The sequence below is a fragment of the Atractosteus spatula genome, chromosome 20 (genome assembly GCF_055471065.1).
Source record: "Atractosteus spatula isolate fAtrSpa1 chromosome 20, fAtrSpa1.hap1, whole genome shotgun sequence".
In the NCBI taxonomy this organism is placed as follows: Eukaryota; Metazoa; Chordata; class Actinopteri; order Semionotiformes; family Lepisosteidae; genus Atractosteus; species Atractosteus spatula.
This window is the reverse complement of record NC_142725.1, coordinates 17,368,760-17,389,872: the sequence shown is the minus strand read 5'-3', so window position 1 is coordinate 17,389,872 and position 21,113 is coordinate 17,368,760. Positions and strand designations below refer to the sequence as shown.

The 21,113-nt window shown below is 48.4% G+C and overlaps 1 protein-coding gene across 2 annotated transcripts in view; it reads left to right on the top strand.

The window, feature by feature from the left end:
- The first annotated feature begins 252 nt into the window (after positions 1 to 252).
- The window catches only part of noc2l (NOC2-like nucleolar associated transcriptional repressor), a 32,881-nt gene continuing 12,020 nt past the window's right edge, over positions 253 to 21,113 (top strand). The window contains exons 1-15 of one of the 2 annotated variants that reach the window (XM_088937903.1): positions 253 to 301; positions 1,677 to 1,787; positions 2,611 to 2,794; positions 3,402 to 3,518; positions 4,571 to 4,685; positions 5,358 to 5,448; positions 7,196 to 7,274; positions 7,402 to 7,512; positions 8,170 to 8,283; positions 8,870 to 9,058; positions 10,387 to 10,526; positions 11,099 to 11,210; positions 14,834 to 14,947; positions 15,729 to 15,830; positions 20,319 to 20,462. In XM_088937903.1, coding sequence (XP_088794029.1) covers positions 282 to 301; positions 1,677 to 1,787; positions 2,611 to 2,794; positions 3,402 to 3,518; positions 4,571 to 4,685; positions 5,358 to 5,448; positions 7,196 to 7,274; positions 7,402 to 7,512; positions 8,170 to 8,283; positions 8,870 to 9,058; positions 10,387 to 10,526; positions 11,099 to 11,210; positions 14,834 to 14,947; positions 15,729 to 15,830; positions 20,319 to 20,462 — 1,743 coding nt within the window. In that variant the 5' untranslated portion in view covers positions 253 to 281. Of the gene's footprint in view, positions 302 to 1,676; positions 1,821 to 2,610; positions 2,795 to 3,401; positions 3,519 to 4,570; positions 4,686 to 5,357; positions 5,449 to 7,195; positions 7,275 to 7,401; positions 7,513 to 8,169; positions 8,284 to 8,869; positions 9,059 to 10,386; positions 10,527 to 11,098; positions 11,211 to 14,833; positions 14,948 to 15,728; positions 15,831 to 20,318; positions 20,463 to 21,113 lie in introns of both variants that reach the window. The other variant, XM_088937902.1, reaches the window with a different exon arrangement.

The following is a 21,113-nucleotide window of genomic DNA, read 5'->3' as shown; positions in this document are numbered from 1 at the left end:
GGCCCTTAACCCCAGCTGCTCCAGGGCACTGTACGATGGCTGACCCTGTGCTCTGAGCCCAAACCTCTCTCCCTGTCTGTGTCTCATGGAAAGCAAGCTGGGGTCTGCGAAAAGTTGAATTCCTAATGCCAGAAATTGTATATGGCCAATAAAGTGATCTTATCCATCTAGTAATGTTTTTGCACCCTCCCGCTTTGCTCCCGGACGTGCGATTGTTAAACATGAAACTAACACGTCGGCTGCATTGTGGGAAGGGGCAGGAGTCACGTTGTGTGTCTAGCATGGCGGCGGCCGGTAGAAGGTATGGTTTTACACGTTAGACGAGAGAAGCACGAAAACAAATGTCATGCGTTTAAGAAATTGCTCATGTGTCGTTTTGCTCTGTCGGTGTGGAGAAGATGGCCCCGTTAATCCGGGTTTAGCAGATATTGGGGATATTTTACTGTCGAGGTAGCGAGCCCGTGTCCATCGTGAAACCACGCGTGTCTTTCCCTCGGTTGTGGTTAGATGTGTAAATATAAAAAGCGTTGCGCTCTTCTGCCATACTAAAACAACAAAAAAAGTCTTCTCTCTTTTTCAAGTTAAGTTAAAACGAGTTTGATATTTTGTAAGCCTCTATTTCAAGAATGAAAGTAATTGTGCTGGGCTGTCGGAGAATCCTCATCTTTAAAGCCTGTTGTCGATGGTGGTACACGTTTGTCCTCTGCAGTTGTTAACTTCTCAAAGGTTTAGTCGTTCAAAACATCATTATGTCGCTAGTTTCTAGGCGTCCTTTTCTATGTGAACACGAGTTTTCAAGAGTGCTGCGTTAGTTTTCAAACGCAGCGAAATTGCTTAACATACTAGTGAAGATATCCAATATTCTCTTCTTGAGCCAGATTAAGTAGTTAAATGACAATTATAGTTTAGTAACAGTTTCTTGAAAGAGGAACGAAAACCTCGTTATTAAAAACAGAGATAAAAGATGAAAGAACACCCGAAGTTATTGAGATGCAGTCCATCGAAAGGTAATCTAAACATCTCCCAAGCATGGCGCGCAATACTCTCCTATTGACCTCTCATACATGGTCATCATTTCGGTACCAAGGAGTGTCTCTTATGGATCTTATATTGCCTGACACCAACCAGTCGAAAATAGACCACGTGCAGAGAAGCCTTTTCCCAATTAAATAATATAGTAATGAGTTAATCTATTATGCTATTAAGGTCGACTAGGGAGCCCACTAAGACTTGTCGTAAATATAATAAATCTAAATAATAAATAACCCAGGAAAGCCTCAAAGAGGCTACAAAGTTTGTTTCCGCAGTACACCGAAGTTGAACATACTGTATTTCTCTGTTCTCATGTTTTCTCTCAGCTAGTTGAACAGTTAGCTAAACAGTTCTCTCCTACAAGACACATGCGCTAGATGTTTGGATGTTTTCTCTGTGTTTGAATGGTCTTTCTCTGGGTGCTCTGGTTTTCTCCCATCTCCCCAAGACGAGCTGTCTAGTTTTACCAGGTGTTCAGGGTGTAGTATCACCGTAGACCCCGTTTAAAAAAATTGTCATATTTGTCGTAACCACCGTTTTTAAAGTGATGGGTAACGAGCACAAAATAGGCGGCACCCGTTGCTGTGGTGGCGCTCTAAGCTGGAAATGGCTGAGCCTGCAGTGTAGTTGGAACTGTGTTCCAGGAAACTGGAGGACCTGAGCGTGGACGAGTTCCTGGAGTCGGGATTCGACTTGGAGGACGATGAGGACTCCGAGGAGGAGACGGCCGCCGGGCAGGAGGGGCCGAGCAAGAGGTCTGCAGATCCCACAGCTGCCTCACAGGAGAGGTGGGCTTAGAGTTCGGTCACACCTCCTAGTACATGTCCTGTGCGTGTGCATCTTGGTGGCAGAGGCTATAATAAGTATAATAATGCAGGAGCTCCCAGGACAGGCCCTGGAGACCCACACTCCTGCTGGGTTTCATTGCGGCTGAGCTTGGATGCAACCATTTTTTCTACTACTCCCGAGATCTCATGTTAACCCATGAGAATCTGTAGTTAATTGGCACCTCCTACATAATTTCGGAAATGAAAAACGAGTGTTTGAATTAAGCCCTTTGTTTGGTCTTTTAGGGGTTCGGTTATTTTGAGTGCTCAGGTGGAACAAAAACCCGTGTTGTGGGTACACGGGACCAGTTTGGTGGGACCCCTGTAATAATGCATCTTAATTTTAAAGAAGCTTACACATTTGTAACTTGCAGCCCTTTTAAGTTCTCTTAAAGCTGTCAAGTCCCAGTAGAATTGCTGTGAAACAGTGAATGTTCAGACTAAGAAAGCCTAGCAGTAAGTGCAGAGCTTGTGGGTGCTAGGGGCGATTTCACCTGTGGATCTCATCTAGGAGCTCAGCGGAGGTGCTTCAACACCGTAGCTAGTTAGCTTGTTCCTTATTCCCGGTGCCTCCAGCTTCTGGCGAGAATTTCGCGGTTTCTTGACTGCTTACAGACCAGCAGCGCAATAGGGGTCCAAGCGCAGAGGAGGAAACGGGGAAGAGCACTTGTGCCCCGAGGTGGCTAGGCAGCGGATGGGGTTCTCTTCCTACCGTGCCGTGACGGCTCCGCGTCTTTCCTTGTGCCCCCAGGAGAGTCGGGAAGAAAGGCAAAGCCTCGGAGCATAAGGAGCAGCTGAGCCGGCTGAAGAGCAAGGATCCCGAGTTCTACAAGTTCCTGGAGGACAATGACCGGAAGCTGCTCAACTTCGACGGCTCGGACAGCTCGGAGGACGAGGAGGACGGCAAATACCACAAGCTGCCCGCCCACCTTGAGGTGCCGCCCCAGTGAGGGGAGGGGTGGGGGGGGACGGGCCCTGACCTCATTGCAGCGGCTCAAAGGGCCCGAGCGAGTGAAAACCAACAATCGCACAGAGAAGTAAATCGAAGAGGAGTCTTGACTGTAGAAACCTCTCATCTGGAGCACAAATATCTGCTCTTCAAAAACCCGCCCACCCCTGTGAAGCCCTTGATATACCAAACACAACTAATTTCAGCCATGTGGGAACGTGTCTGCTGATTCTTCTCCTAATTACCCAGTTAATTAACTAATGGTTAATCCCCTCTTTGGCTATTTACACACATTAGTTAACGTTAGAGGCCTACACAGGCTGGCTGTGATATCAGTGTGCTCCTTACCCAGCCTGCCCCAGGCTGTTACAGTTCTGAGAACTCACGGCTCCTGAAAGGAGCAGAATACTTTTTTCACTGGTCTCTGAGCCCGTCTTGTCTAGCAGCCAGAAGTGTACAGCCGAGCCACGACATTGTGGTTCTTTGTTCCCGATAATTTGTTGCAGGTTGCTGTTGTGCTGTGACTCTTTATCTCTGCCTGAAGGCATGAGGATTGCTGACACTTTGAAGACTTTAAACTTTTCCACCGACAGGAGGCCAGCTCCGATGAAGGTGATGAGGACGTAAAGCCAGCTGGAAAATCCAAAAAATCAGCTGATGTGATCAAAGTGACTGAGAAGATGGTGGAGGAGTGGAAGGCAGGCATTAAGGTATTAAATCATCTTTTTGTTCTTGCGGTTCAGTTATTTGTTCTTTTAATGCTGTTTGCTTCCCGGAGTGTTCATGCCCGCACCATCTGGATCGTCCAGGCTACCGGGACGGTGGAGGTCACACGTACACACGTGTTCTTTGCATGTTAACAACCATTGTCTTCATTGCTTTGTCCTTGTACAGCGGGAGTTTTTATATTGCAGATGATTGCTCTGTTTGGTAAAAGGAATTCGCCCTTTGCAAAATTCACAGTGGTATTCCATGTAGTATGCAAAGGAACAAGTAAACAATGTTTTGGCTGTTTCAGCCTTCTTTGGGTGTCTTTTCTTCTCTTCTCAGCAGGAGTAAACCTTTATTTGTCCCTTTGCAGCCTACGCATGCTGACGCAGCTGCCTTCCATGTAGTATGTCTGGCTTTGACTGGTTGTTTCACTTTGCTTTCTTACACATTGCTTTGCTTCTCACCATGTTACACCACGGTAAGATTTATGGAGGCTGGTGTGTGGGGACTGGGCTCTGACCTGCTCAAACCTTGCAGTGCGAACCAGCTGTGTGTGTACCGTCTGTGAGTGCCATAGCCCACTGGTGACACAGCTGCAGGGTTCTCCACCGTACTCCAGGCTCCAGGGCCCCCCGGCACTCCCAAGCCAAGTCCTTTAACGGGGAAGGCGTTTCGAATCCCGCTGCCATGATTCCTCTGTCGGCTGTGCTCCCGCTATGAATTGTTAAAGGAAGGGGGGGGGGGGGTGAATTCAGCTCGGGTGGCGTCGGGAAATCAAAATGGGAACGCTGAAGAGGTTCACTTGAGCTTGGACGTGCTCCAGATTGGATCAGTACAAAGAAACTTTAGTTGTAAGAAAGGAAGCTTGCAAAAAGCCGTGTGGTGCTCATAGGGATTGCTTAACCGGTGTGCTAGGCTAGTGCTAGTGCTCCATTCAAGAGCCCTGGCTGGCTGGTGCTTTGTGCCCCTCTGGGGGTCATGGGGAGTGGATTGGGCTCCCGTGTGGCTATTTGCACGCTCACCACCTGCGCCCCCTTGTGCCCCTACACAGAAGGAGCTCTCGCCGCGCCTGTTCCGGGAGGTCACGCAGGCCTTCAAAGCTGCCGTGGCGACGACCCAGGGAGTGGGGGGGGACCCCGGACGGTACAAGGTGGAGGACGGTTCAGGTAAGCCTACACCGTGCGGCCCACGGGGGGGGGGGGGGGCGCCCACATGGCGGGGCGTAGTGCCGAATATGAAGATGCCTCGCAAGGAAGGTCTCGCATCCTAGGTGTGATTTCCTAAAGCCTGCGTGGCTGAAGGAGTGTGTTTCTGCTGTGCTAGCGGGTTGTTTGCTTTTGGCGAGGGTGTGACTAAGAGTTTCAGTCCCACTGCACAAACCCTGAGCGTACTGCGGTGATTACAGTTGGAGAGTTACAGTATCTCTTGAGTGCCTTTATCCAAGGTAACTTCAGCGTGCACGGGCATATCCTTGGCGGCTACTTACATCAGCAACAGCAAATTGGATAGTTTAAGGGCAGTAGCCTAATGCAAATGGAAGTAAAGTGTGTGACACACACACTATCTAAATGTAACATGGAAGAACTTCACAGCGAAGTGCGATGCAGTTGTTTCTCAGTACTGGTTTCTTTTCTGAACACCCATAGTCACCTCGCACATTTTGCCTTGATTTATATTTAGTTTTACTACCCAAATCTTTATAATTCTAGTGCGGACACACCCTTAGTTACCATAAAGTGTGTGGTCTTATAGATCGATTTAATCTGTGGAAAATGGGTGGAGTTGTTCTTCACCAGTTTAACTTTAATGATGCTGACTTAAGTCTTCCTTCATTCCAGTATTCAACGCCCTTGTGTCATTCTGCATCAAGGACCTCTTCCTGCCTCTCCAGAAGATGCTCCTGCTGAAGCCAAATAAAGATAAGATGAAGTAAGAACTCCGAATAATGCCCCTTCTTCCTGTATACCAAGGCTACTCGGCATACAGCCCTTTTGGTCGATCCATTGCCAGAACTATTACACATCCAGCTCCTTTGGCTGCTAGTAGCTACTTGATCCACAAATCCCATCCGGTTTTCATCATATCCGGTTTCATCCGGGGTGTCCTCTTCGTTAGCATAGCTGTGTAGCTTGTTCCCGACTCCCACCACCCTGTGTGTGAACAGTGTTCCTCCTTGTCTCAACACGAACATACGAACGTACTTGAGTGCGGTCAGCACCTCAGTTGTTATACCGATCCTGCCAATTATCAAGTGAAGAAATAAGGATGTTTTTTTTTCCTCAAATAACCTCCAGTGGCATGGACTGGAAAGCTCATGTGTTGAGTATGCCGCTGCATACTCTTAATTTACATACATTGAATCTATAATTGACCCCAGTGTTAGCCAGCTTGAGTGAACGGCTCCCTGCTGGCTACATGCTGTAATGGTGGTAGGATTTGTGAGTGGAAATCTAAAACATTGTTTCTTAAACTGGGATATTCACCTGTTTTACACTGCGTCAGGGTAAACTGTGAAGTAAGACAGGGGTTCTCACTGCTGGTCCTGGGAACCCAGAAAGCTGCTGGCTTTTATTCCATTTGAGCACTTGTATAATTGAACCTGTTAATAGGTAAAATTTGAACTCTTTGTTTTCAGTTCCTAAACATGTAGGAGGTTTGAGTAGGAAAAAAGAAAATGTGCAAAAGTTCTAATCAAGTAACCTGTTGGTTCAGTTAAAGGCTCATTTCAATATGAAGAGCGCAGCTGCAGTGAAAACCAGTAGGTGGTGTTGACCCCAGAACCAAGACTGGGAACCCCTGAAGAAGACCCCTGCAATGCTGCTCACTACCTACTGACTCCCTGCTGTCCACTTGGGAGTCTGAGGTTGAAATCAAATAATTTGCAGAGGCCTGTTCTGCCAATGGAAACACCTCAGTTGGAAATACTGGCTGCTCTGGATATGGGGTTGCAGGAATGTGGGGAAACGCAGACCTTTTCCAGGGCTTTTGAAGAAGCAGGCACAGATCCACCCACCTCGTCAACTTAATTAGCATTTTATTAATTCGATTTAAAGGGATCAGTGAAGAAACGAGGACGGCTGCAAAAGTAGGTTACTGGTCTAAACAAACAAAGTTATGAATTACGGAGACTGTCCCAAATTTCTAAAATATTTGTTATCCGCCTGCTTGAATTGGGTGTTGAGAATCTCCCTGTTCACATAAGCATAGAGCAGTAGTGGCTCAAGAGGGGGATTGTTTCTTTGACTGTGAGGAGTTCACTCTTCTCCCTCGGAGAGCTTTTCCGGCCATGGACACCAGGGCTTTAGGCGTGTCATTGCATCTGAATTTAAATCTTCACTGAAGAAGAAAAGGACTTAGATTTTCCTCTCCCCATTTACTGATCTATTTGTTTAACAGATGTATGGCAGAAAGAGACGAAAGGCTGAAAGGTCTCGTGAGAGTGGCATTCCGAATAAGGAGTCCGTAGGGACATATTGCTTATTCGGAATACGGTTTTCCAGACAGTCGCTGGAGGTGTTCAGAAAGACCCTCTTTCTATATCGTGGGGTGCCTGATGAGAACACGTGGATTGCCACATGGGGCTGGAATCCTGCGTGCAAGAAGGACTGTCGCCAAGCCGTGATGCAAGATGAGGAGGCCGCAGGCCCTGATGTGACTATGTCGCTTCCTTCTGCAGGCTGGTGCTCCCCTCCTCCAGCCCCAGGTGGCAGAAGGCCCAAACGGACGTCAAGATGTACCTGGCAGGGCTCGTTCAGGTCCGTACCGGTCTGCTTAGCCTTCCTCTCTGGCGGCTGTTGTACTGTGTCAAAGTGGGTGACCCACACAGCGCAGGAACGAGAGGCCGGGGAGAAACACACCTGGATTTTTCATTTCTTTTCGCAGCTCCTGTCCTGTTTAACAGAAGCCTCCGTCATCAGCGCCGTTCTCAAGCACGCCAACCAGATGGTCCCGTACTACCTGTGCCTTCCCAAGCAGTGCAGGCACTTCCTGAAGGTGAGAGGGGGGAAAACGTGCTGATCCTGACAGCTCCCGTCCTGTTTGTGTTGTCACACTGAGCGCTAAATGAGAAGAGAGAGAAATGTGTTTTTTTGCAAAGCATATCATAGGACCAACTGATTTTTAGAAAGGAAATAATACGTTAATCCTGCACTCAAATCCCACAGCAATAGGCTGTATGACATTTCCAGAAATAATTTAAGTATTTATCTGACATTTTACTATTAAAGTGTTCAGCTGTATTGCGTCAGCCTTTTATTATTTTTCGGTTTCACTGTGCTTCTAGTATTTAAATGTATGTTTTCCAGCCTTACAGAGTTGTGCCTAGGCCCTTATGTTTCTTGATTACGAAGGGCTTTATCAGTGAGTAAAGATGGCTAGGTTAACTTTTAACCTTGCAGTTTATTAAATGAGTCAGTGGTATAAAAAAGGTATACTTACAGGTTTTCATCATTTTTTAATACAGTTGAAAACATTCAAAAGGGGGGGTAAATTTACTCACACTGGGTTTTATCCATTAGTAAACCTTTGTAAATCGGAGCCTCTGGGCGAACCGCAGAGCACAGTCTCTGCGGCACACTGAGACCCCTTCCCAGCCGCCCTTTAGTTTAGAGCCCTGCTTTGGGTCTTCATGCTGTGCTCATTCGCCTGCAGCAACTGATCAAGCAGTGGAGCACTGGCGAGGAGACGGTCCGGGTCCTGGCTTTCCTGGCCCTCAACAAGATCTGCAGACACAAGCAGGATGCCTATCTCTCCTCTGTGCTGAAGGTACGGTAATGGGGCGCTTCATCTGTCTCTCGCCGGTCACAGGGCTCCATTTCGTGGGCGCTGTGCCTCCTTCTTAAAGAGATCGTACAGGCGTGTGCTAAGCAGGGAGCATTTGCAGGCCTCGTTACAGACATGTGCTCTGGAGTCCACATGAAGAAATGGCTCCTTAGCTACCATCTCAAGTTAAACATTATTAAACGTTTTTTGGGGCTCAGTATTTTCTTACCTTGTTGTTTCTATTTATTGGTGTCTTGTTTGTGATGATGTAGTGTTGATGGTCCCACTCCTGTGGCATTGACTGATGTGAGAAATAAAAATTCATTAGAATTTCAAATTTGTAGGTCCAAGTGCTGATCTTACATGCTGCTGTGGTTTACAACGCAATCCAATAACAATGCAACAGGAGTTCACAGAAACAGACTTAAACTCGCAAATGTTTATTTGATAAAACATAAGAGTGTAAAAGCAAACATCTTTGTCTTGCAGATAAATCTTAATCATAAGATGATTAATTTCTCTTTTGATCGTATAGGGCTTGTGCTGATGAGTACAGTATGGAATTATTTTTACTGCTTCAATCTTCCAGCACATGTACATAGCCTACGTGAAGAACTGCAAGTTTACTTCTCCCAACGTGCTTCCAGTCATCAACTTCATGCAGAGGACGCTGACAGAAATGTACGCCCTGGACACTCAGGAGTCCTATCAGCAGGGCTTCATCTACATCAGGCAGCTGGCCATTCACCTGCGCAACGCCATGACCATGAAGAAGAAGGTACAGAGCCATCAGAGCAGCGTTTCCAGGGGCAGGAGGCACTGAGCCTCTTTCTCCGTGGGGCAGGAGGCACTGAGCCTCTTTCTCCGTGGGGCAGGAGGCACTGAGCCTCTTTCTCCATGGGGCAGGAGGCACTGAGCCTCTTTCGTTGTGTGATGCAGCTCTTTGTCTAATTTGTGAATGTAATGCTTGCTGTTTTTGACTTTTTTTCTACCCTCAGTCTTTAGTTGCACATGCTCTTAAGTGCGTTATTTCCAACAACTACAGCACACAGAACGTTATGCAGTCTCTCCTTAACTTACTAATTAGGAAGTACTCCCTTATTTCTGTCTAAGCAGCTGCATGTAGGTGATGAATTGATGGGAATGACAGTGTAGTGGTCAAGTCCCACAGTGTATTTGATTCTGCTCACATCCGGTTGGTTAGATTTCAGCTGGCACACATGAGGGCAGTCCTGAAACTCTCTAATTAGCACAGACTTCGCAACGATTAAAATTTCATTCAGGTCTTTTAAGAGCAGAAAGCAAATTTCCATAAAGATGTGAATAACCAGCAGACACAGACCAGCAGACTTCAGGACCAGGATTGAGAACCACTGATCCCGAGTTCAGAAGAAGTGTTGGTAGTACTGAACTTGTGAAACACTTGGGTGTGTGGCGCCAGCTGTTTTTAGTTCTGCACAGCCTGTGCCTGTTGCTGTTTATCAGTCTGGAGTAACTCCAAAACATGTTGGCATTGTGGGCTCTCCAAAGGTATCAACACTGGGAACGTTTCTGCCAGCCACCAGCACACATTTGCACGTAATGTACCATGTGTGGCAGGTTTTAATTATGTCCGGAAAAGAATTACACGTTTTTTCCCCCCTAGCTTCTGTAGGGTTAGGGTTGTTGTGCAACGTTTTACAGCAAAAACCTGTAAGTCTGTAAACAGTTTATATCTACTTCGGTAACTGTCTGCAGGTTTAAAAAAATCACAAGGCTCAGTAGGTGGGTCATATTGTTTGGATGACTGCAGTGTCTGTAGACTGCTCTCTTGAATATGTTATTGTAAGGAAATTGCTTAAATTCATAGGTGTGCGATTCCAGCCCCTGTGATCCAACACCCTGCATTTGTTCTCTGAAGTGTCTGTAAGCCGTCACAGCCTGGAAACCTTTGAAGAGTGTCGAATTGGTCCAGTTAGGCTCATGATGAGGTCATTGAGATAACAGCGCTGTAACTTGAGCGGTGTGTTTTTTTTCCTTGTGTTTTGTTTGGATCACAAGGTAGACGCGGAAGGACTGAATGCGGTTTCCTTTTCTCTTTTTGTTCTTTATTTGCACGCGCTACAGGAGACGTACCAGTCGGTGTACAACTGGCAGTACGTGCACTGCTTGTATCTCTGGTGCCGAGTGCTGGGCACGCTGCACCCCAGCGATGTTCTGGAGCCACTCATTTACCCACTGTGCCAGGTGATCGTGGGCTGTGTGAAGTGAGTCTCTCTCCGTCTCTCGTGTGCCATGTCTTCACAGTACAGTGCGGTCCACCTGCCCCCTTTTAGTTTTCTTCCACTGACCGCAATGTATAGTTTTACACTGGGGCCAAAGCTTGCGGATGCAGAGTCCAGTTTCACTCTTGTCTTTAACAATCATGGAGGGTTATCAAGAGACGCGTAGGTGATCGGCCTGGAAAAAAGTTTCGGGTTTTTTAAAAAAATACGCATACACACAAAACATGCTTGTTTTCATTACATTTCCAAGAGTGAGGGTATTGCAATTTTGGGCAAAAGCAAAGGCACATTAGAATTGAGGTTATACTCTAGAAGGTTGTTATGCCCATGTGCTTATATGTGTGTGACAGTAGAGTACATAGCGTAGTGCATCTAATAAGGTGCGATTATCCTCAGTGAACAAGCTGTTACATGATTGGGACAGCAGAGGGCAGTGTTGACCATTTCTTGGATTCAGCCGCCTTGGCCTTCTGTTCAGATAGGGTTTTTTATATTAAAGGCCTGATATATACTGTCTAATATTTCCTTCGTTCGCCTTCTGTGTTTCTCTCCAGGCTGGTTCCCACAATCCGGTACTACCCTCTCCGCATGCACTGTGTGCGGGCCCTGACCCTGCTGTCTGAGAGCACCAAGACCTTCGTCCCCGTCGTTCCCTTCTTGCTAGAGGTGACGTGTTGGAGCTTTTCATTGTTTGTAGGGACTGGACTCAGTCAGGCAGTTAAACTCCCCACTGCTTTGTAGCTGGCAGGGTAGCTCTCACCACTCTGTGCTCCAGAGTTGTTGCGTTATGCAGGATTAAGTTTGCGCAGACAGGCGCATGAATGTAAAGGAGTATTGTCTGCTTCACCAGTGCGATCTGCTGCAAAAAGCAGCAGCTTCTTAACTTAAGCTTCTTAATTCATTTTGTTTTTAGTTATATCTAACTCCAGCCTTCCTGAGCCCCACACACCTCCATCGCTTTCCCTCGCACATTCATGTATTCTTGTTATGTTCGGATGCAGGAGGAATCCCATGTGCAGTATTTTTTACCTCGCCTTACCTTACTTCACCTTTCCAACCCAATCCCTATATTATGTTTTGTTTTAATTCTTGTCAGTTACCATGTCCTACAACACTCTGGAACTTTAGTCTCGATTTTGTCATAAACAGTGTTCTCTTGGAGCACCGAGGTCTTTCTGGAAAGTGGAAAGAGAGCCGAGAGAGGAGTTGATCGCGGGTCAGGTTGTTGTCGGACCCCTCCATCATGCACAGCAGAGCTCATGCTGCGGCTGCTGTTTTGCAGGCTTGCAGTGTCGGGTTTGAAGGTGTAAACGTGACACCTCTCGCCCGCTTATCAGGAGATAAATCAGATTAGTCTGGCTTCTCTGAGCTCCACGGTCTGATGGGCTAGCCGAGGGGGAGCTGTAGTTAGGATGTCCGGACATTATGGTTTGTTCTTAATTGGATGTTAGAAGTACAAATCGTTTCCTGAGCAAACCTGCGAACGTACGTACGGGACAGTCAGGGTCTGGGGGAGCGGGTGTGTGTCCTCAGCCCTGTGTGTGGGGCCGTCTGTGACCACAGGCTTGTTGAGTCAACTGAAAAAGAAGCGAGAAAAAAGTCTGGAAAAAAAACATACTCGTGCTTTAAGACAACGTTCAATTTTTTTTTAAGGCCCCTATTACACGCACAACGCCTTTTTATCAGGTGAAGTGGAGGGGCACAAGCTGTCAACATTTTCCATGGCTTTCAGAGAGCACTTGCACCTCTGCCTGTCGCCTTGCTGGTATCAGATCTGCGGCCGCAGCTGCCGTGAGAACAGTACAGCCGAGACGGCAGCAGCCGAGACCACCGGAAAGCAGCAGAAACTGGGGGGGCGGGGGGGGGGGGTGAGAGCTGTTTCGCGGGAGTGGTCAGTGCCTGGGCAGAGCGCGCAGCGCAGCCCTGACCAGGCTCTGCTACGAGAGAGAGAGGGCTGCGGTCTCGGCCCCTGCTGCGAACGTTCTGCGAAGACCACATCCTCTCAGCCTGCGGGACCCGGCGCCCACGTTTCGCTATCCCCCCCCCCCCCACACACACACACACCCCTGCAGACCCTCACGCCGTGTCAGTCTGATCACTGGATTTCCTGTCTTGTTTTTTTTTTCTCTAAAAAAAAGGCAGAAGTGTAGTGGTTTTAAAATTAGACTAGCAGAAACGGCACTAGTGCTGGCGTGTGTGTGTGCGCGTTTGTGCTTGTCCCCCTTCCCCCCCCCCCGGCCGCTGCCGCCTCTGCTTGCTGGGGTTTGCGATAGTTAAGTTTCCTTCTGCTTTAATAGCCCGTGAGCGTATCAGACAGAGTCCAGACGTTACCACTATACACACCCAGCTTCCTCCTGCCTCCCGCAGCCCGACACCACATCCGCGTTCTGCACAGGCAGCACGGCCCCAGGGTGCCACGTTCACCAGCGCGCACGCCCCCCCCTCTCACACCTGGGCCCTCTCTCGCTCGGGCTCCTCTCCCGGCAGAGGCGACTCTCATCCTTGGCCAGGACTGGGATGCCCTGGGGCAGCCTGTCCCGTTCCACCCCCAAGCAGCCAGCGGTGTCCCGGCTCGTCCTCTTCCAGTCCCCGCCACCAGGTGGTGCTGTTCCCAGTGGTTCGGTGGTTTGTCATTCACTCCAGAGGTCAGCTAGACCAGGGGTCCCCCACACCTGCTGGTTTTCATTCCAGTGGAGCTTGCAGTTAACATCACTGATCTCTTGATTTAAGTGATAATAGCCTTAATCAGAGCAGTTCCTAAACAGGTTGTAGGGTTGCCTTCTGACTGACTGCATTTCAGAAGTAAGAGAACATATTCTTTTTTTGAGCAGGGAAAAGGTTAACAAAGGATGCAAAGGTTAACTCTTGGCTGACTCTCTGGCTCAGCTAAGGATTCGTTTAAGTGCTTGATTGTAACGAAACCCAGCAAGTTTGGAGGTCCCCAAGTCCAGGGTTGGGAACCCCTGAATTAATGATTTGACAGCCTTGTGACGTCAGCAAGGGTTCGATTGATATCCTGCACAGGGTGAGAGTGTCCAAGTCTAATTCAGGAAATGTGTGATGTGAGTAGGTCTGAAGTCTACCGCCCATGCAAGGCTACCTGAACTTTTAATCTTTACGTTTGTCATATATTTTTAAAATGGGGTAAATAAAAAATAAGCACCTGGAGCTAAACGACATTTATTTCATTAACAAACAACTAGTCAAAGCAGAAAGGACCATGGGTACACTTTAAGAAAGCACCAGTTTGATATGTTCAATTAGAGCTGAACTCGTTAACAGCATAGGGCAGGGCAGCTCAAATGTTCAAATGTTTGTAACTGTGGCATCTGCTTATTGTGATTCCGAGAAGAAAACATTGTTGCAGCTTGAAATTTGTACATCACCTCACAGGGGCCTTTGATTTAAATGCTGTTGTCGCCCGTGTCGTCGTATTGCTTCACTTTTCCACCTGCCCTTTTTAGTTTTCTTCCTCTGACCTTAACGTATTGATCTGAGCTCTGTTGACAGTGAAGGCATGTATCTGAGTGGCTGGGCTTGCTTATCAGTTACAGCCTGGCCGAACAAAGTCATCAGCCGAGACATTAATTTCCATTAGATAGTTGAAACAGATAGTTGCATCACCCACCCCTCCCCAAACTAAAACACTTCAAAATTAGTTTCTCAACAGACTGCACTCAGAAAAGGGCCACTTTCATAAACCGTTTTCCACCGTCCTCACTTCACAGCATTTTCGTTTGCTTTTTCGAAACGACAAGCTCCTGATCTTGCAACATCAAAAACATTTCGACCTGCCTGTAGGGACTTACCGTCCTGCGAGGGTGAACGGACAACTCCTGGAGTACATTTCTTCTTGGGGGGGAAAAAAAAAGACAGGTTTAAACGCAGCCTGTTGGTAATAAAAACTCAGGAACGGGCATTCAGGTTTGCTCATTGTAGGCTGACTACACAGATGTAGTCCAGTGCGGCATTGTTGCATAGAGATTTGTGACTTATGCCAAGATCCATCTATCTCTATAAATTACGCCATGTTTCTGGGTCAGTGGAGTATTACGTTGTCCCAGCAGGCTTTTGAAGAAAATAAAATCTTAATTTAAAATGTCTCCAATTCACCTGCTGTTGTTCCCCCCCCCCTTCTTTGACCTCCCAGGCCTTTCAGGTTAACGAAAAACAAACCTCCTTGATTTTCTTTTCTGTCCTGCACGCGCAACAGGCTCATGCGCCTCTTTCGTTTCAAGTGTGTCTTTTGTATTTTTTTTTTTGTTTGTTTCCGGGCTTGTTCCCGTCAGGTTTTCCAGCAAGTTGATTTTAACAAGAAGCCGGGCCGCGTGAGCGTGAAGCCCATTAACTTCGCTGTGATCCTCAAGCTGTCCAACACCAACATGCAGGAGAAGGCCTTCAGGGTAAGCGGAGCACACCTTCCTCCCCCCCGTGACCCCCGGGCACCGCTAATAGGATTAAGGAGATTAGAGCACGGGCGCGAGGAGCATTACCATACCTGCCTCTCCCGAGGGGATTGCTGGAGGCGCCTTGGATTAGCATCTTTCCCTTCTCGTACGAGAAGCCTTATGTATAAATATACATATGGAGGCCTTTTTCGTTGATGAGCGCCTTGTCTAGAAAAGAAATAAACGTCGTCTTTTGTGTTTGCCTGCCTCCAACAGATGCTCTATTGCTCAGGCTTTGCGTGCAGTGGAATGTGCTGTACTGCATGTGTGTTTTACTGGTAGGAGCCTGACTTTATCCAGTCTGTTTTTACTGGGGTCCCTTACTGGGGCCTGGTATTGTCCGATCTGTTTTTTAGGGTCCTTTACTGGGGTCGGTGAGCATGGCTGCATGAAGAACAGACATAAAAGGGGAATGTGAGGCAAATTAATATAAAACACCCGCCCGAAACTTGGCCTTGCATTGCTGTCCTCTGAGTCTGTGATAGCTGGCTGTGTTTGTTTTAAACGTCCAAGTATTATCTGGCAAGAGAGTACAGGGACAGCTTGGGTTTGATTTGATGGACTGCAGTGCTGCGCTGCGCTGGCCAGAGTTGCAACGAAACCCCGAGCTCGTTTCAGAGCGGGGTTCTGCGTTTAATTATTCGCCACGGTTGGATCAGGGATCACAGCTGCACAGTTTCCTTCTGCTGGGCTGCCTCTCCCTGGGCTGTTTCCGAAATGTGTGTCTGTGTTGCAGGACGGCCTCATCGAGCAGCTGTACGATCTGCTGCTGGAATACTTCCACACGCAGGCCTGCTCCATCGGCTTCCCCGAGCTGGCCCTGACCACTGTTGTTCAGGTACGTCCCCACTCGGAGCCTCTCCTCACCTGCTCTGCCTTGCAGCACTTAAGAGCATGTCCAACACACAGACTCTTGGCTGTCAGTGAAAAAAAATGACACAGCAACACTCGGAGGTTCCTTACAGTGAGGAATAGCTGTAGAAATGTATTTTGCTTTTAATGTGTCCTGAGCGTCTCTGAAAATTCCACATTTTTGTGGATCATGCCTCTGTTTTATGGGCGGTGCTGTGGTCAGCATTGCTGCCTCGCAGCGCTGGGGCCCCGGGTTCAATTCCAGATCCCAGGGGTGCTGTCTGCGTGGAGTTTGCATGTTCTCCCTGTGTTGTGTGGGTTTCCTCCAGGTGTTCCAGTTGGTTATTTGATTTTGGCCCTGGCCTCTGTTGGGCTCTTTTGTTTCTGCACTGTACTGAGTAGACAGAGTCGTGCCTGCTGGTCACAACTCCTGTGCCCTTGTTCTTCCCAAAAAAGCAGGGATCAGGCTCCTCTTGTCTCAAGGAAAAAAAAAAACATCCCCTCAAAAGATTATAACATTTAGCTTCCTGGAAGATTGGCGTTATGATTTGCAGCTTCGTTTTTTTCGTCTGTGAACAAAAAGATGAACACCGCAAACCTGGCCTTTTGATAAATGTTTCAAGAATGTGGCTGGTGGAGCTGCATTATGATTGATTTTTGATTTTGTCGCGACCTGGGGAAAAAAAACGAATTAAAAGTCAGCTTTCCCTTCCCGGTGCTTCATCTTGCCGCCTGCGCGGTGGGGAAAAGGCCGGTTCTGCAGCGCCCGCCTTGCAGGGCCTTCTTGCCGTGGGAGTGAATGTTGGGGAGAAGGACAGGACAGCGCTGCAGTGATGGGGGTGTGGGGCCTCACCACTCTGAGCAGGCAGGTACAGCATGCAGACATGGCTGCAGTCTGCAGGTCCTGGGCTCCTCCGAGACCGGAGCCAGAGTGAGCGGGGCGCAGGACTGGCGCAGGAGTGACGAAGTTCGAGCAGAGCATAGCTAAAAAAAAAAAGTAAAAAACATAAATGCGTTACGAGGGTATTTATATTATATTGCGCCAAATAAAATGGAGATTTGATCCAAACGGACGTCCACAGTTTTATTAGCACTAGAGATGTTATCACTGCAGGTGGGTGAAAATTGGTGGCCTGCTCACTGGCTCTCTTGCCTGTTGTCTCAGCGGTTGAAAACGCGCTGCTGCAGCTTCTAGACATTAGAGGCTGTGTGATACAGTGCTGAAGGCTGCAAAGGAGCAGGTGGAGGTTTATTTCTTGCTGAGTGCAAAAGAAAAAAAAGACATAACGTTTCGGCTGTGGAGTCTTCTTCCATTCCATTTAGCAGGGAATAGACCTTTACCTGTTGCTGTGCAGCCCGTGCATACTGACGCAGCTGCCCGCCTGAACTTCATAGTGGTGAAGAGTCTGGGCTTGTAGTGGGGAGGTTGTGGGGTCCCCCCCCCAGGGGATAACAGCCCTAAGCAAGGTCCTTCACCTGCATTGCAGGCCCTTGCCTGCTGGCCGTCCCAGTACACGCAGACAGACCCCCTGCAGCAGCGCTGTGTGCCGGACCTTCAGAGCGGGCCTGCTGGGGCCTGCTGGGGCCAGCTCCAGCCCCTTCCAAGAGCCTGGCTGCCTGAATTTCCTCAGGAGGCTCGCCGCATCCTTACAAAACTGTGAGCCAGAACAATATGGAGACGTGTGCTTGTATTAGGTAAGATCTGAGGTTTACGATAAAAGCATACAGCTGAGAATTCAGTTGTACCACCACTGTAATGCAGGGAGTCTCTCAGTTTTATTTTTGTACCTTTTGGTTGTGCAACCCTGGATGTCCAGTATTTTCACACAACATTTTTTTACCCTTTCATATGAGCAGCCATTCAGCTTAAGCTTTAATCTTTTTGTCTTGTTTTTACCTACTTACACCTTGGCGTGATATTTCGATTTTGGTAACTGTTGAAGAAGCTGCTTGTGGTTTTTCCCAGCAAGGTTGTGACCTATCGTAAAACCCTGATGCTGACTGTGGGCTAATCGCGCTGCATGCTGGTATGAATGTCCAGGTGACAGCATGGTTTTCACAGGAAGAGAGATGGTGGGTGTAATACTGACAGCACTCAGATCATTGCAAGAATGCTCGTATTTAATCCTTTCAACAATGTGTGTGAGGCATTAGGAATAATGATGAACAGTTCTGTTAAGCCAAATCCTGTTTACGTTATTGGTACTGTACTGGTTGGCGATGCCTCCAGACAGCGTGAATAAACAACAGCTGAGGAAAGTCTCGATGTGACGAACCGCCTCGTGTCTGTTGTTAGGATTATGTGCACTAGTGGGGTTGGGGCAGCAGCTCCTGTCTGGTTTTTGTGGGGTCCTGTTACAACTGTAGAGGAGATGTGGGTGTGTGTGGCTGTGGGGAGGGGGTGCTGCAGCCCTCCTAGGCGTGACCCCTGACCCCCCCCCCCCACCTGAGAGGAGGAGCCGAGGGGGCTCCTGCAGGAGGAGGGGGGGGGGTGGTTCGGAGGGGCGCGTTGTGCTGGGATAGAAAGAGGAACGCGCCATGTTTGTCCTGGGGCAGGGAGCTGTGCTGACGTCTGTCCTGAACCCTTGACTTCTCCTTGGAGCTCCGTCTCCTTGGTTTTCTGTAGCTGGGTTAACCCGGGATGCGCTTGCTGTGTGTGTTACGCCTCCCTTCTGCCCTGTGGCTTGGCTTGGGTTGGCACACGAGGGACGGTGCTGCTGAGGCCTTATCCCAGTGACAGGACCTGCCTAGTGCCTTGAGATTCGCCCCAGACTGCAGCTGTTGGAATAACCTCTTGGGAGGCAGCCTCGGTATCGTAGGAGGGTTTAAATCGAGCTTTTCTGTGGTCCCCAAAAAGCATTGGCTCCATTTAGCATAATTGCCTTTTCCACTGTAAAAGTTACGCAATCTGGAAAAAAAAGAAGAGACCATTAATGGTGATGTTGCATTAACCTGACAGGGGAATCATTCCACTGCAGAAAAATAATCTGTCTGCGATGCTGCTTGTGCGTGAAAGCCCCCTGTGTTCCTTTCCCTTGTCCGTAATCGTCTCGGCCCATTTAAGATAGGATTATTGTGGGGGTTTGTTGGGCCTCTTACAATGGACTATAAGGTCAGTCAGCTTTGTTTCAAAAATGGGTGTGGTTGGACTTAATTGACTTTCCAAACAGTAGGCGTTTAATTGAGGATACATGTTATGTCCATACGTTGAATATAGAAGATGATGCAAGGCGGTAATTTTATACGATTCATCTAATGTCGGGCCTTATTCCCATAAAGTTGTTTTTTCTCATCTGCTAATCAGAGAGGCACATGTTCAGTTTATGCTTGCCTGAGTGGCGCAGTCTTAAAAGAACATGTGCTGAATTTCTTTAAGGATTCAGCATGGAAAATGCGCCAGCAGTTTTCCATAATTCTGCAAGTAGGTGCCCATTCACCGACGCTGTTATTGTATTTGTAGTGTATGGCCTAATGCTAGAATGCTTGCCATGTTTCCAGCGAGCGTGCAGCAGGAAATGGATAATGGTTACGGGCAGAGATAATGTTCGGAACATTACCACCATCGAATGCAATTAGAGCCTGCTCCCTCAACTGAAAAGCTGCACTTTAATTACATAATGAAAACTTGGAGCAAATGAGATGTTTAAATCCTTGCTCTCTCTCTGTTTGGGTCCCATCTGGTTGTTTGGAGCCAGAGAGTAATGAACCTTTAGAGATTAAATCATCGGAGGGGACTGCCCTGGCCGTGTGTTAATCACGGGCCGCAGGCCGCACAGCTGCACGCGTTCTGAGCCAGCTCCCCGAGTGAGGGGTTCCCTGTACTGGGGTGTTCGGATGGCAGGCGCTGCAGGAAGGGCCGGCGATGCTCAGTGCAGCGGGAAGAGATTGCACCACTTTTGTGGGTGTCGGGAAGTAAGTGCTTAGTCCAGGCAGGTACGAAAAGGCCATTAGTCGAGGGTGCTCTTGAAAACACACCCTGTGGTAAACAGCAAAGAGCAGTGTGCAGCAAATTGTGCCACAAAATGCAGTTTTAACCCTTATTTGCTACTCATCCTTCTCACTTCTTTGTTTTTTTTTGGTGTAAATTCCAGTGCTGGTGTCCCGTTTCTTGTTTTGTAGATGGTTTAAGCTACATCTACGATATGAAATAAAGTATTTACTTTTTTAAATTTGCGTTCGTTCCTCGGCCTGTTCACGGCCACACTCTCCCGTAGTTCATAAGCGCTGCTACCCAGGGCCAGCTCTCAGGCTGTGCACGGCCTTGGTGATTTCAGTGATTTTGCATCTGGTGAAGCCTTCGTCGCGGTGTGCGCGCAGCACGTGTCGGAATGCGGCCAGCAAGAGTACTGGGAGCCCTTCTGGGATGCCTGGAAGGTTTAAGGAAGATAAAGTGAAAGCTTTTGAATAAGCTGTGATACTTATTCTCCTTCCTGACCCAGCTCACCCCCTCTCTCTCCCCTTTTCTCTTCTGCAGCTGAAAGCTTTCCTGAAGGAATGCAAAGTGGCCAATTACTGCAAGCAGATCCGGCAGCTGCTCGAGAAGATCCAGGAAAATTCTGCCCACATCACGAGCCGGAGACAGAGAGCCACGTTTGGTGTGGCTGACCGGGCGGCTGTGGTGAGTCTGTGGTCCTGTTCTCCTCCAGGGAAGACCGTCTGTCTCCAGCGCGATAACGTGCTCAGAGGGTGGCACAGGAGAGCTCGGATTCCCAGCAGACCGGGGGCAATGGGCGGGTGGCGGTGGGGAAGGAATGATCGCGCCCCATCTGGGAATGATCTTTGCCTTCCCAGTCGCTCGCTCCGGAGTCTTCTGGAACGGAGCTGAATGTGCCACATTGTTTGAAATCAGGAAGTGGTGTGCCACGCTGTTTCCCTTCCCCGAAGACATCCTTGTAAACTAGATGTACTCAGTCTCTGCTGGTTTCCTCCTGGTGAGGAGCTGTCCTGAATTAAAACAGAGATGGAGATGCTCTAAATCCTTCTCCGGCCCCCCCCCCCCCCCGATTTCAGCCTGCTCCGCACATGGCTTGTGTTGAAGCGTTCCGCGTTTCAAGGGAGTCCCTGGTTGCCCGCCACAAAGAACGTGTTGCATAATTTATGGGGATACAGGGATGTCTGGGAGTTTTATAAATGAAGGGAGTTTGCAACAGTTCAATGCTCCCCCCCCCCCCCCCAACCGGAGAACTCCAGTGAATTGTCTTTGCGTCTGTTGTGAAGGAAGGAAGGCAGTTGAGTGTGAAAAAGAAATCTCCCCAAATCTCGTGTGGAC